The sequence below is a fragment of the Mustela putorius genome, unplaced genomic scaffold (assembly GCF_011764305.1).
Source record: "Mustela putorius furo isolate JIRA1106 unplaced genomic scaffold, ASM1176430v1.1 tig00003850_pilon_pilon_pilon, whole genome shotgun sequence".
Classification (NCBI taxonomy): Eukaryota; Metazoa; Chordata; class Mammalia; order Carnivora; family Mustelidae; genus Mustela; species Mustela putorius.
Genome location: NW_025422002.1, coordinates 12293385 through 12309046, shown reverse-complemented (window position 1 = coordinate 12309046; position 15662 = coordinate 12293385). Strand labels below are relative to the sequence as shown.

The 15662-nt window shown below is 46.3% G+C and overlaps 1 protein-coding gene across 3 annotated transcripts in view; it reads right to left on the bottom strand.

Moving 5' to 3' along the window:
• Positions 1-1404: 1404 nt before the first annotated feature.
• The window catches only part of SYN2 (synapsin II), a 210345-nt gene continuing 196087 nt past the window's right edge, over positions 1405-15662 (bottom strand). For 2 of the 3 annotated variants that reach the window (XM_013052398.2, XM_045063324.1), the window contains 3 exons: positions 9214-9274; positions 4930-5149; positions 1405-2330 (listed from right to left, as the gene is read on the bottom strand). In XM_013052398.2, coding sequence (XP_012907852.2) covers positions 2195-2330; positions 4930-5149; positions 9214-9274 — 417 coding nt within the window. In that variant the 3' untranslated portion in view covers positions 1405-2194. The remainder of the gene's footprint in view (positions 2331-4929; positions 5150-9213; positions 9275-15662) is intronic. The other variant, XM_045063325.1, reaches the window with a different exon arrangement.

Sequence of the window (15662 nt, the reverse complement as noted above, 5' to 3'; positions counted from 1 at the left end):
TTCCTTTGCTAGATTAAATAAAAAATAATATAGCAAAATTGTCAAAGCCATGACTTATGCTGCTATATTGCTTGGGTTCAAACCCCAGTTCCACTGCATTCCAGCTGAATGAATTTTTAGCAAGTTATTGAATCTTGATGTGCCTCCATTTCTTCATTTATAAAACAGTACTAATACCTATGATACAGGATTCTGGAGAGAATAAATAAACTGGTATTGGTTAAATGCTTAGAATGGTGCCTGAAACTTAGTAGGCACTACAGAAGTATTAGTAAACACTTTTTTACTCCATCACAATGTTTATGCTCATAGTAAGCATTCAATGTTTTTCAGTGAAATTAATGCATTCTACTAAACATTTCTAGAATTGGGGTAGGGGGCAGAAGTGACTACAAGTGGCAGAAGAAGGTAGAGTTCTAGATCCTTGAACCTTGAAATCATGGGCTGACTTAGAAAGGAGACTCTGATGTCAGAGAACTTCATTCTCTGGCCTCTCAGCATCTATTGCTTGTGACGAGGGTTAGCAAGATAGTGGCATTTGGCTGAGTGTTATTTTGTTGGGTTAGGATGGTATGTGTTGGAAACTATATAGATATAATGTTAATACACTGGTTTCCTGGGTGGCTCAGTCTTTGGACATCTGCCTTTGGCTAGGGTCATGATCCCAGGGTCCTGGGATTGAGCCCTGCATTGGGCTTCCTGCTTGGCAGGAGGCCCGCTTCCCCCTCTCCCACCACCCCTGCTTGTGTTCCCTCTCTTGCTGTCTCTGTCTAATGAATAAATAAACTCTTTAAAAAAAAATACACTGGTTTCCATTTATTAGTGCAGATGTGGTGCTTATCTTCACAGGACTTTGTGGTCTTTGGGAACCTACTCTTGTGTGAGCTGTGAAGAAGCCACAGAAAAGTCTCTTGGAGCCCACCCTCAATTGCAGACCTTTTTAGGAGGCCTGAGGCCGGCTTGTGAGACACGTCTCATCAGAGCAGGTGGGTCCAGCTTCATTGGCACCCTCATATGGCTTTAGCTGAGGAGACTGATGGACCAGACAAGTAGGTCTAAATTGGCTGCCACAGGATCAAGGGTGTTATGCTTATTAGAAAGTCTACAAATTCAGTAAAATTGGTAGAAATGCTGAGTCACCAAAGGAAGTTCAGTTGTCCTGCAGGAAGCATTCACCAGGAGATGTCAAGAGGCCCAACATAAGTGACATCTAAAGGATAGCCGTACTCTCAACCACTTGCAAATAGCCACTCACACATAAACACATTCCCAAGCATACTGGCACAAACAGCGTCACTCTCCTAGACATTTCCCTTCCCTACACTTGCAAGCACACACATATGCTTCACATATACTCTCTCAGCCAAAAGGGTGGCCTAGGGGAGACCTCATGGCTGAATCAAATGCTGGTTAATGCTGCTGCTTTTATTGCACCAAAGGTCTTAACATTTATTTGGAGATGAACACAAAACTTGGCATACTGCTATTACAGTGGCATGCATTCTCTACAGTGCAGCTTCAGAGCTCGAGATCACTGCTGCACGCACTTAAGAACTGCTCTCCAGAGAAGAGAAAACGTGGAGCGGGGGGACTGCAGATCCTTGTTCTCTCCAATATCGACAGACTAAAGGTGCTTTACCATGATAGTAGAGGAATCTCTTGTGCTGCACAGGTGTCTTTTAAACAGCTAAACAGGTATGACAAGGGATCCAAGTGTGGGTAGGTTCCTAACACTTAGAGCCAAGAGCATTTTGGAGTAAGTATATGGTCCCCAAACAGGCAGCACTGACTAAAGCGGGGGCATGCTTAGCACTGCCTCTGAGCTAGGGTAAGCTCAGAGTCCTCAGTGAAGGGAATCCTGGTTTTATGAAGAAGAATAAGACATGAGGGCACTATCACAATAAGGCCACTATACTCACAGCTAACAATGACCTCAGAGGAAACTCTCAGGACTACAGGAAAGCAGCTCTATTCTCTCTGATGTCAGGGGTTCCTTGCTGGTTAGGCACCTGCCCTGAGACTTTCACATGGTCTTTTCTGAGCTGCACAATATCACTTAGCACAACAGAGCAAAGGAAGGGACCACACACATCAAGGTCTTGGGATATCACCAAGCGTGGCTGACTATTGGTAAATGTCTCAGATAACTTTCCCAGTTGGGCTAGGTGCCCCCCGCCCCCGAGTAGCTGGAGAGCTAATCTGAAAAGAGGCTGGCAAAGGACTTCCTCAAGCTCCGGATGGTCTCCGCTTTGGCTTCATCCTCATTGGCTGAAGACCGGAAGAAGGAGGACTCAGAGAAGCTGAAGGCATTTGTCAGGGACTGCGACTTGCTTGAAGATAAAAACCAGAAAGAACGTGAGAGGGGGTGTTCCCAGTGAGGCAGGGAAAGACGGTGACATGAGGATACACAACCGAACCCCCACTCCCCCCCCAGGGAGACCAGGGTGATGGAGGAGAAAGTCAGCAATGGAGTACTGCCAGGGCCCGGGAGGCCCCTGTGCTATTATCCTCACCTTCAGTGCTGTTAAGATAGGAAAGGATGGGGGCAGTGTGGGAGAGAAGGAGAAGGGGGAAAAGAGAAGAGAAAGAGGGAAAAGGGGAAAAAGAGAAAAGGGAAAGAAGGAGGAGTGACTCAAAGACTGTTTCTTATACTTAAGCTAAACTAAATGGCCCACAGGCTACATTTCAGAGGTCCCAACTTAGTAAGTAAGAATCTAGGACTCTCACACCCTTCCCTTCTGATGGAATATAGCAGCCAGGGGACCATAGGCTCTTTGTACTCTCTTTTCCATTAATTGTCAAGTGGTAGTGCCAGCATCAGAAAACCTAGGTAAAGTCTTGGATCTGCCCTTCACTCGTTTTTGTGCTTCTTTGGGTCTTGGTTTCTCATTTGTGATGTGCAGATGTTTGGTAAAATACTCTCCTCAAGCCTTTTCAGGTCTTTATACTCCGCTTATTTTCTCTGATTCCAAATAAACTTGGAATAAACCAAGGCCTCAAGTTACTTCCTCTTAAAATGGACATGACCATTCTTTGTAGCCTTCCTCAAAGGATCTCTAATATGAGGTCTGTGCAGTTCGGGGTATCCAGGGGCAAACGAGATACATATCTGGTACACATAAGGACATTAAGCAGTTTTCTAATTAAAAACCCAAATCACACATATTCTAGGAACTGGATTTCCCCCTGAAAGACTAGGGATTCAGAGGAAAAAAACTGGTCAAGAAGGTTGAGGGGAGGCCAAGCCAAGTACTTGAGAAGAGAATAAGGTCTGGCATCTCCAGTAGTCTGCTATGTCTCCTTGACTTTCACTGTGTCTTTTTCCTGATAGTTTCTGGCTGTAGAAATCTTCACCTGATGTCTTAGGGCTCCCAACCCTTCCCTACATTCGGGATGCAGCCCCCAAAACTCCCCTCTACAGGAGTGTGAGCAGTTTCTCTCCTGCAGTGACTGTGAACAGAAACCCTGCCTTCCATTAGGGTTGGCAATGGGCCCCAACATGCTGGCCTTTGGGAGGGAGGGCCCCCTCTGCAAGCACAGCCAGGGGCACTGGATATAAGCCTCCTGATTGTTGCCAGGTGACGGCTCTATTCAACAACTTTAGCCCAAAGGCAATGGTAACCCAAAGATCTGCTCTCAGACTGGGGCCAGTGGCGGCTAATGAGAAGGCGGGAGAGATTTTAAGTCAGCAGCAGAAAACATTTGGATTGAGGGGAAGTTATAAGTCAGGTGAGATGTGAAATGTGCCACTGGCCAGAGCTGGGGAGCAGGAGTGGGTGATGTCCCTCCAGCCACAAGGGCTGGAAGACCCAGAGAAAGTGGTCATCTGGACTACCTGAGCCTGAATCCTGGCTCTGCCACTAACTAGCAGAGTGGTTTGGGGAAAGAAAATTAATCAAATCTCTTTGAGCAGTTTACTCATCTAAACAATGACTAGACCATGTCTAAGTGGCCTCCTTTTCTCCCTCCCTAAAGATGCCCATCACCTCTCACTCTGAGAAGCACTCATGGGTCATTCCCACCCCTGAAAGGCTATAGCTGTCTCTGTTTGGTGGAAGGAGGCATCTCTAGATCTAGGGGAGAGGGTAGAACTGATCGCCATCCACATCCAGTTGCTGTCCATCCCTAGTACAGCTTTACTGTTTTCCAGTGGCCCTCAGTTCTTCCTATGAAGCAGGATCCAGTGTGGTGGGGGCTTCTAGGGAGTGAGGAAGCCCAAGAAAATGGGAGTTCCTCCAGGCATCTATCTGGGACCCTCCTCTGATGACCATACCAGAAACCGACCTCCTTCTGACAAAGCAGAAGGTAACAAGTTGAAATGGATTTAACGCCTTCCCCTACTTTCCCTTCTGGGCAGCCTTGCTGATTGCACACTCTAAATTGTGAGTCAGAGGCAGGAAAGAGGGTTTTTGTTTTTTTTTTTAATTTTGAGAGGGAGAAACACACACACAAACACACACGCACACACACGCACACACAGAAAAGGAATGGAAAAAAGAATAGGAGATAGGATTAAAAGAAAGGAAGGAAGGAAGGAAGAAAGAACCCTTAGCTAACGTAAGAATAGGAAAGGGGCAGTGACTCTGCCTTATTGGCATTCCCCAGGAAGAAAGGGTTTGAGCTTCTAGCTAGACCTTGGACTTTCACTTCCTTCTTTTCTACCCTCCTTAATCAACCCCCAACCACGTCCCCAACCAAAACAAAACAAAACAAGACAAAGCAAAACAAACAACAACAACAAAAAAAAAACAGACCAAAAAACAAAAAAAACAAAACCAAAAAACCCAAAACCAAAATCCAAAAAAGCTCCACAAAAATATCTGTAGAAGAAAGCCTGATTGAAGGTGCTTTCTAGCAGCTCTGGAGCCTAAGGCCTGTGAGGAGGGGCAGGAAGAAGGGAGGGGAAGGAGCTGCTGAGTTGTCTCTTACTTGAGCTGTGGGTGAGGCTGGGGCTTCTGTGGTGGAGCAGCCGGGGGTGGCTGGGCCTCTGCCAGGGAGCTGCTGCTGGAGGGTGCATCTCCGTGGGTGGTGGAGGAAGAAGAGGAGGAGGAGGAAGAGGAGGAAGGTGGCAGTGATGGTCCAGGGGGAGGCCGGCGTAGAGGCATCACCTTGCCTGGGGGCTGCATTCCTTGGGGTTGCCCAGGGCCCCCTAGGTTCAGTACAAGAAAAACTTCATAATTTAACCGTATCAAAGGGTTTCCTTATTAGAATCTATGTCTTAAAGGGTGAGGTTAGTTAATCACAAAAAGGATAAGCTCTGTTACAAGAAGCCACCCGAGGCTCTGTCAGGCTCCAGAGCCAGCCCCTGGTTTCCCTCATACATCTGCCACTACTTGCTCCTCCTCAGAGACACAGCACCTCAGGCACATCAGAAGTCAGGAGGACAAGGAAGAAACCATGGGATGAGTGCCCCTGATCAGAAGCAAGCTCTTTTACAGAAGGCCCCTTAGACCAGAGGGACCCCACCCTACTTCCCCAGAGGTTTCTCAGGTAGAGGGTAACCTGCCTCATAGTTTACTAGGAGGTCTCAAGTTCCACACTATAGACGCAGTACAAGGCAGTGGAAAGAGCACAGGTCTGGGAGTCACAAAGTCAAGACAGTCATTCAGTGACTCCAAGCAAGTCAGCACACTTCTCTGGGACTTGGTGATTCTAACCATAAAACTATGAAAGGGTAATCCCAAGTCTTAGTTGTCTTTCAAGAAGTAGTGTTTCAAAGATGTTAATGGACAAGAAAGTTCTTTAAAAACTTTAAAAACTATGATCATTAATGATCATAGACTTGCATTGTTTTTACAGAACTTGGGCTGTGTCTGGCTCCTGACCAGCACATGCCTGATTGCCATGCCCCACCCCCACCCCCCAGGGCTTCATTTTAACATTAACTCAAGCACATGACTAGGGGCAATCTTCTGTTTCCATGTGCTCTTTTGTCTCGTAGTACCATCCTCAGGGGGCTCTACTCCCTCTCTGGTATGTGTGGTGAACTCCAGAAATCCAAGTCCTATTCTCCCCTGGAGATGTTGTGGGTGCAAAAGACAGCAGAAAGAAAGAAGCAGCCCCTCACCTCCACCCCCACCCCCCAAAGGACCAGGATACCATTCTCTCAGCGGGAGACAGAAAACCATCCAGTGGTCTGGAGGGGGAAAAGGCCATCCTTCCTCTGGGAGATGCCAGGCAGTAAGCATGATACCTGATTGCCCAGATTTTGCTAAGATGGGGGGGCGGTGGTTCCTTAGTCATCTTTTGACATAGTAAAATTCAAAAGATGTCCTCGTCAGTGCATACTGACTAGTGGAAATGATGCATAATTAGCCTGAGAGATCCAATTTCTCATGTCTCACTCTCAGTGTCCACATTCATGAGCCAGCTGGAAGGAGTAGGCTTATAGAAACCCAAGAGCAGCTAGGAGTTGTGTTGTAACTTAATATCCTAGAAACACCAGAATACCTATACCCTCTGCAGAGGCAGAATTATCCATCTACACCACTATGCACCCAAGATTATCAGCCCATCTCCCTGCTACATGGCATGGGCTCCACTGTATCAGTTACCAATGAATACCAGAGTTAGTTTTACATAAATACATAAATGGAATTTTGGATTGAAAACTTGAAGTTCCAAGTTCAAATCAGATAACCAGTAAAGATGAAGACGACAGATCAGCATCTTTCACGTTAGCCAGTTTTTGCCTCTTCCAAAGTCTGGCTTCATCTGTATCAGCCTTTTCTTGTAAAGTACAGCAGGTTGATGGCTCAGCCTCTTAGACCAGGAACCTGAGTTCTTTCCCACTTGGACAGAGATGCTTGAATAGCCAGAAACTTTACAACTTAACACTGAAGACAGATATAACTTTTCCTTTATTGCACATTAAGCTGTACAAGAGAGTCACAAAAGAGAGGTACTTAAATCACACTTCCAGCATTGGCTGAGGTTTTCCCAGCTGGATTGGTACAAAAAAAGGGGACAACATCAGAAAAGAAATGGATACAAAACACCTGAACAGCAATCCTATACTGTGACATGGATGTCCCCCAGGCCACAGAATTGGCCCTTAGCATGCTGCCTGAGGGCACATGATAGTCAGGTCACACTGCCTGCTTGCATTTGGCAGTAGGAGCCCTAATCAGTTTCTCCCCAACCTGAGAAACTGGCTAACACCACCCTGGAGCCTGACTGAATTCAAATGGCAACTTTGTATTGTGGCTCACAAATGTCACATGAAAAGCACCTGGATGTTCACACTGATAACATGCAGAGAAGCAACACCACCATCAGCTCACCACTTGGACAAAAAAATAAAAATAAAAAATGAAAATGTATTCCTCCATTCTGGGAAATGTTGCTCTATTCCTTTCTACCATTTCATCAGATTGGGAGGTATTTAAGGACCTGATTCTTATGCAACCCACCTGGAAGTGCATAAATGCATATATGTATATATTTACAACAGACCGACCACCATCACCATCTAAGGGAGGGATCACAGATGAGAACACTCACACTCAGTGCATTTCCCTGTAGCCTCAGAATTTGCCAGCAGCCAACAGAGAAACTAGGGCACATGCCCTTGACACATACACCATACTATCAACATTATTTATTCCTCAGACCTGGAATCCAGAACGGTAACATATCAGAATGGAAGTGAGAGGAATGTAACAGTAGAGCTTCTTTAAAATCCAAACTGCTGGCATGAACTCCCATCGACCACAGTGCTAGAGGAGACCACTCAGTGCCCATCCCAGTTATGGCTAGGAGATGGCAAGATGAGGCACTGAAGCCGAGGCTTTAATTAACTGTCTCATCACTGCCCAGTAACTGCATGTCAGAGGAAAGAGGACAAACTGGTGAGGTTTCTTCAATAGCCACATGGCTGTGGAGACTCTGTCCCAAACACACACAAGCTAAAACCAGAGACAGTTCTTCCGAGGAAAGATAAAGCCTCTCATTCTCTGGCCTCCAGAGGGCTCTTGTAACAGCTGAAAATGAAAGCAGGAGTCCACCTCAGAGTTCTGTAGGCAGTATACCCCTCTGTGAAATGGGACATTTCTGATTTGGTCTCATGATTGCCTAGGGAGAGGCCAAGAGCAGAATGGTCAACTCCTTCTTAGACTTTCAGTAGTTTCCTGCATCCTATGTCCAAAATTGCTAAAGAATCATCTCTGTACAAGAATCATCTCTGTCAGGCTTTGGGGAATACAAAGCAGCCTCAGTTCCACAGAAGCGCATAATATGGCCAATTCAGAAACAGCAACAAAGAAACAACTTGGGGGACTGAGATCAACGCACAGAAAATACTCACATGTTCACTTTGATATTGCACATCAGCGGCCCCATTTTTTTTTTTGTCTAATCTCATAGCTAATTAGTTAATAATAAAAAATAAGGTACACTGGGATGTCAAATACAGAACACATTCCTGGAAATAGCTTTTTCTTTATATTTCATGTCATCACTAAAAACACAAGAGCTCTACAGGCACAGCCAGCCTATCACATAAACTCAAACTGCACCAAATTTTAGCAAAGGGAAAAAAGGTGGATGCCTTCAGATTCAACGGATGAAGCTAGGAAATTAGACCTTGAAAAATCTCTTAAACTTCTATCTATTTACCCTAGTCATGCAGAAAGGAAGCAAAAAGCACAATTCACTGAAGATCCCAAGCACACTCATGGAGGTAAGCAGGGGGTGGGGGGGTGACTTAATCGGAGCCTGGGGGTAGGGGGAGAAGGAGAGGAGTTGGGTTTTATTTTTGTGGTCTTTGTTTCTCCCTGTCTAGCCCCCCAGTCCTATTTCACCCCACATTATGTAATACTTTAAAAAATACTATCAAACCACCCAGAAGATAGAGTCACACTGGACTTGGGAGAGGCACAATTCTTTTGTACACTGTTGACAAACAGCCCTGGAATCACAAGTTATACAGAGAAACATAAGTGAGCATTACAAGCACGAACAGGAACAGGTAAACAACCAGACAGAGGAGCTGACACTGCATAGGAAAACACAGTCCAGTCAGCATTGAAATAACGCAGAAACGGCACCAAGGGGAGGGTCTGTTGCTCCCCTCCCCGCTTTCCTTTCTTCCCTTGTTTGTTTTTGGCTTAAAATTTCTGCTTTGAAAAATGAACTACCAATCACTTTAAGAAGCTTGGACTTGTTTTGGCCCTACTGCAATGCCATTACAGTCGAGAATATACTGTAAACAACCTTGGGGGGCTGGCCGCTGAGGTGGGGTCTTGCTCAAGTCCGGATCCTTAAGTGTTCCACTCTGGAAAACAAAATGCAAAAGAGATAAAAACAAAACTCCGAACAGATTCCAAAGAGAAACCCTGTGGCTTGTGGCAAGTGTGCAGTGGGAACTGATGGGGACCATGGGATCTGGCCTAGAGGCTTCTGCTGTTCGAGAAACACTTCAGAGGTGTTCTCAACCTCTGAAATGTTGCTGGAGCACAGGTCTCGGCTATCCGGGCTTAGTCCCACACTGACAGGCAGCGTCTGAGACCCCATAATCCCCCTTTTCATTTCCTCCCTCTAACAGTCTGTCTAGAAGCTTTGAGTTTCCTAAGAGCAACTGGTTTCTTCTCTGGTGGCTACCTGGTGTCTAGTTCCCCATCATATTCACAGACCTGGCTTCCTGAAGCAAAGAGAAGATCAACACCCAACTCCAGAGGGTGGGTTGGGCTTTAGGTGACTCCAGGGTCCCCAAGAGCAGGGGCTAGACCAGGTGGTAAGTCCAGACTTGCCTCACTTCTCTTAGGGAGTTAACTCTGGGGTAGGATTAGCTCTGGGGCTGGCTCGGGAGTCAGATCCACTCTTTGGGCTGGAACTCCCATAGGGAAGGACTTGAGGGAGAGGGGCACTTGTTTCCCCCAAAGCCCCCTTCCCAAGAGGGAAAGAGTAAGATGTTAATGCTTATAAAAGTGTTCAAGGCCAAGCTGTTTTTCCTTCTCAAATAGCATAATTACATTTTATCCAACAACATGGTTCCACTCCCATGCTTCCTCTCCTCCCAGCTATCATCTGATTATGCCCTGACAGGATCAAAGATTCATGTGACTTCAGTTTGTCTAACATTTGAAATAAAGGCAGTGAACATTTGGAGCTTAAATTCAGTACAAGGGAAATGCTCTGTAAAGCCCAAGGGTTGCCAAGTGTGTCAATGGTGATGTCACAGAGGGAGTTGCAGGGGCAAGGCTGTGAAATGGGCTAAGCATGTCTTCAGCATTCTCACACTTCCTCTTTCAGTGCTTCTCTCCCTCGTGACGTACCCCTCAGCCCTACTCCCACATGAATCCTCTTTCTCCAGTTCCCCATTTCCTATGGGCCTTCTATTCTGACCATCAATCTCCTCTCCGGCCTAGAAAGGCCTGTTTTCAGCTCACTCAAGGAAAGCTGAAGTGTTACCCTCTCCAGTGCCCAGGTCTTTAACAACATTGCCTAAAACTTTCCTACTAAAAGGAATTAGGGCAGTAGGAGGCAGGGGACCTTTGAAATGTCCCAAGTGCCACCACATCAGAGGGCGCTGTTCTACCTACAATCCCCACCCTCTCAAGGATCACAGCAAGCACACCAACACTTCCCCTCTCTTTCTTCCAAGCAATGTCACGGTGTAAGGGCCTGGTTAGCCAGAGGAACTTAGTTGCAAACCCCAGATATAGGGGTGGGCCAGGCCAGATGGAGACATCCAATCAGTGGGGTGCACATATATTTACTGTGGTGAGTTGAAATCCCACTGGCCACCTGTGTGGGCTGGTCTCAACCACCTCTATAAATGTTAGTCTGTGAGGCTGGGGTTGGGGGGAGTAGTAGGAGGAGTCAGAATAGCTTTAGAATAGCTGTTAGGATAGCGGTTAGAATAGCCGTTGGGATAGCTGTCAGGGTAGTCTTCGGGACAGTCAGAGCATCGTGGCCATCATGGTGGTCCTGGTCATCGTAGTCCTAGGCAGTGGCGCTACGGCAAACGGCCTCGCCGCCAGCAGCCTCACCACAGCATGTGGCCTCGCCACCACCGACCCGCGGCCCCGACACGGGTGGCCTCACTGCCCCAGGTCGCGGCACCGCTGCAAGTGGCCTCCTTGGAGTGGCATCATTCTGGGGAGCAGCCCCATCTGGGGAGTGACCTCGTCAGCAGCGGCCTTGTCCTGGGAACGGCTTCGTCCAGCGTGGCCTCTTCTTGGGAGCGGCCCTGTCCGGGGAGCGACCTTGTCAGGAGTGGCCTCGTCCTGGGAGCGGCCTCGTCTGCAGAGCGGCCTCCTCCAGAGTGGCCTTGTCCAGAGCAGCCTCATCCGGAGCGGCCTTCTTGGGAGTGACCTTGTCGGGGTCATCGTTGTTGTCTCTTTGCAAGAGATGGCTCCTACCTGTCAGTTTGATTTTCGATGCTTGGTGCGAAATAAAGCTTTGCTTGATTTTTGCTTTGTGTCATTCTCGTTCCTTTGATCACGGACCCTAACAACGGTGCTTGGTCTGAGCTCTGACACCGAAAGACCCACACCCAACACACCAGCTAGAGACCATACTACCCAGTTAGCAGAAAGACCCGTCAGTTTTTCCCTCTCAACATCTAAATTGAGAATGATTCATGAATGAATGAATGATTCATTACCTTCTCCTGACCATTGCTGGTCAAGCCTGTACTATATACTGCTTAGACTACTACTTATATTACTATAGTATTATTACTATAGTAATAGTATTATAGTATTATTACTATTCTGCTTATATTACTACTAGTACTATTATAGTATACTACAGTACTATACTATACTACTACCAGAATAGTCTCCTCATGCTTTAGTCTCCTCTCTCTCCAATCTATCCTCTCTGTGCTACTTAGTGTCCTCCTACATTCCTTCCCTAACTGTGTCACTTTAGTGCCCTAATAACTTATAGCTAACACTACATATGTGCCAGGTAACATGATCGACACTTTGATGAAGTATTGCAAACCTCATAAGACCTCTATGAGGTAGATGATATTATCAATATCCCTAATCTTTAGACAAAGAAACTGAGCCCCAACTAAGGTAATTTGCCCAGGGTTACACAGTGGAGGCTGATGCAGCTGGACTGTGAGGTTAGGCAACCTTATGCTCCCATGTTCTTTCCATTGCCAACAGGATGACAGCCATATCCCTCAAGCTGACATCTAAAACTTGCTTCAGGGGCGCCTGGGTGGCTCAGTGGGTTAAAGCCTCTGCCTTCGGCTCAGGTCATGATCCCAGGGTCCTGGGATCGAGCCATCGGGCTCTCTGCTCAGCGGGGCGCCTGCTTCCTACTTCCTCTGTCTCTGCCTGCCTCTCTGCCTACTTGTGATCTCTGTCTGTCAAATTAAAACAAACAAACAAACAAACAACCCCCCCCCGCAAAAAAAACCCTAAAACTTGCTTCAGCATGGTTGAAATTGACCTTCCTAGCCTTCTCTCTCACTCATGTCCTAAACACACCTGCTCCCTACAGGCCCAACCCCTCACTCTTTATTATCTAGGTGAGGCAACACCATGTTACCCTCCAGGAATACATTTCACCTGTTTTACCAATCCCTTCCAACACATCCCAGACGTCTAAGTCACTTTCTACCTCATCCATGAAATCTTTCCTTTTGACTGCCCCTTTTGACTGTGATCTCTTCTCTGAAAACCTGAAACAGCACTTAAAAGACTCATACTACTGAAGAGAGTCTTCATAGTGCTGTGTTGTTATCTTAAAGACTGGGATGAAGCTCCCAAGAAGACTGCCAGATCCTTCAGGGAAGAGACTATGTGTCTTCATCTTCTCACGAATTCCTAACAAACTTGTTCTCAAAGAAAAATAGAGATACATGGCCTGGAACAGGAATTTATTTAAAAAGTTAAAACAGTTGGAATTAGGAATATTTTGGAAAATTCAGGATGCATCATCATTTTACCAACACCATCAAGCACGGGGCTAAGTATATATCTATCTAGATATCTATAAGCATCTGGCCCCAGTAGGTGCTAAGTAAAATGCAACAGATGATGGTGATACTGATGAGGAATTTCCTCTGAAACTCTGTTGCTACCCAAGTCTTACTCCCCTGATGGAATACCCCCTAAAGTGTTCTATTCCTAGGCTTCAGAGAACTTTATTTAGTTGTGATAGTAAAGCCTCCTCTGGTCTCCCCGACAAGCTATCAGTGTTATGTTTTTTCATGCCTGAGAAGGATACTCAGATGAAAGATAACAAAATTCATACAGTTTGTGGAGTCATTAGACTGGCTCTTGACAGTCTCCTTTCCTGGGGCCTCTCCCCATACCACTGATGGCTGCCAATTACCTCAGACATTGGTCAGGAACAACTTAAGATGTACTCCTCCAAAAGAATTGTTATTTTTTAGATAGGATTATAGAAGACCACATAACAAGAGAGTAGAACCTGGGCCAATGGGCAAAAGCTCCAGAAAGGCAGAATTTTAGTTATGGGAAGAACTTTCTATAGTAAAATCAGTGGAAGAGGCTATCTTGGGAGATGAGTGTGTCCATGCAGAGGCTAGAGAATTAGGACAAAGATATTGTAGAGAATATTCCTACACTAAATATGAGATAGATTAGGTGAGCACTATGGTTCCTTCTATCCTGACAATTTATGATTCTGAGGGTGGGGGAAACCCTTTACAATCTCATAGATTAAATTCTTTTTTTTTTTTTTAAAGATTTTATTTATTTATTTGACAGACAGAGATCACAAGTAGGCAGAGAAGCAGGAAGAGAGAGATGAGGAAGCAGGCTACCCGCTGAGCAGAGAGCCCGATGCGGGGCTCGATCCCATGACCCTGGGATCATGACCTGAGCCGAAGGCAGAGGCTTTAACCCACTGAGCCACCCAGGCGCCCCTCATAGATTAAATTCTAACAGTAGAACTCCAGATACTCATTGGATGAGCTGACAGGGGTAATCATACCAAGGAAGGCTGGCTCTGGCTCTCCTCAGCCTCAGAAATATATAAATAAGATATGGATGAACTGAGCCCAAAAGTTTCCTTCCTAAAGCTTCAGAGGAAGAGCTCCCAGAGGCAGTCGTTTGAGCTGGATCCTGGGAATATGCCTTGGCCACCCTTGTCTGGCGCCTAGGGAGCTTCACCCTTTCCTGGCTACACAGAGGTTGTGGACTGAAGACTTCCCAGGGACTATGAGGGGTAGGGAAATAGTCCCTTAGGACTGTCCGTTGCTAGACTGAGACTCTCTAGCTCCACCCACAAGCCCTCCATCTGTTGGGACTGAGGGCTATTCCCGTGGGGTTTGGATACCATGGGATCTGTCTCCGGTCACCAAGAACTGCCTGAGATGCTGAATTCCACGGAAGTCTGGCCACTCTGGCGTCACTGCCAAAGTCTGGCCTATAGCCAACCCACAGCAAGAGCCCACGGCCAGACTGAGCTGCAGTTTTCCTCAGGAAGTTGAGTTGACTCAAACAGGTAGTAATATGTAGTCCAATGTTTGTGCTCAGCTGAACCCAAAAAAGAAGGGGGGAAGAAACGGACTTTACAGTAGCACAAGGGGAAAAAACCAATCAACTGTGGCTTTACAGAATGACAATGCTGCTGCCAAAAATTTGATGCAGCTAGAGGGGCTTAGTGTCTCAAGGAGGGGAGTGCTCAGGTCCTATGCTCTTTCAGCTGATAAGCCTCACAAGAGAGCACTGCAACCAGTTCTGGGTGTTTCTTTAAGGAGGACACTGGTGGAATTAAAATGGGTACATGGGGAAAAAATGGGTACCTGGAACAGATAGGATGGTGAGAAGTATGGAAATGACACCTTTCCTCATGTGACTTTGGGAAAGTTACTTAATTTATGATTCTCAGTTCCTCAAGCACACCAATTGGAATGATTAAGTGAGGTAATTATGGAAGCTGGGACCAAGTAGAAGGTCAAAGTTAGTCAAATGTAGATCTGATTAAGGTCAAGGACTGACTTGGGTAGTAGTGAGGTTCTTGGTTTCCTGGCCTTAGAGGTATTTAAGGAGGGCCATGACAAACTCTGGTCAGAGATGCTATGGAGGAGGTCACGAATTTACAGGCAGAGGACTTCTACAGGCCCTCTGGTTCTGGGTTTCCATTAATTCTTCCATGCACTTTTCAGTTCTTTACATGTCTATCTAAAGCAGGAGAGGAGAGGAGAGGAGAGGAGAAGAGACAAGCCCTTCTTAGCTGCAGAGTCTTGAGTCCAGCAAGACCCAGGGCTATTGGGCCTGAGCAGAGGTGTCTGTAGGCAAAGGCTTGGCAAGTAGAATATGCTACTGCTTTCTATCAAAGCTGGTTGGGCTGGTATCCCACTTTGCTGAACCCACTGGGTTTTAGCAATCTGAAAAGTCAGGGAGGCAGAAAAGGTAGGTGTAGCTCAGAAACTCCTCTAGGTTGGCAGGTTTAGCAGTTGGGTTTGACCTTACACAAGGTCACAAAGGCCCAGCTTTCTCCATTTTTACCTTCCCCAGTGCTCTGATGGGGACATGAAAAAGGCATAGTGCATAGTATTGTAGATCACAGAAGATGCCGCTCTCTTGCTTATACATTGTATGACTTCGGACAAGTCATCTGCATTCTCTTTGCTGAAGTATGAAATGGAGATAGATATACGAACCCAAACCATATTATGTAAGGATGGTGAGGCTCAAAGTAATGTCTGTGCTTTGTAAACTGTACAG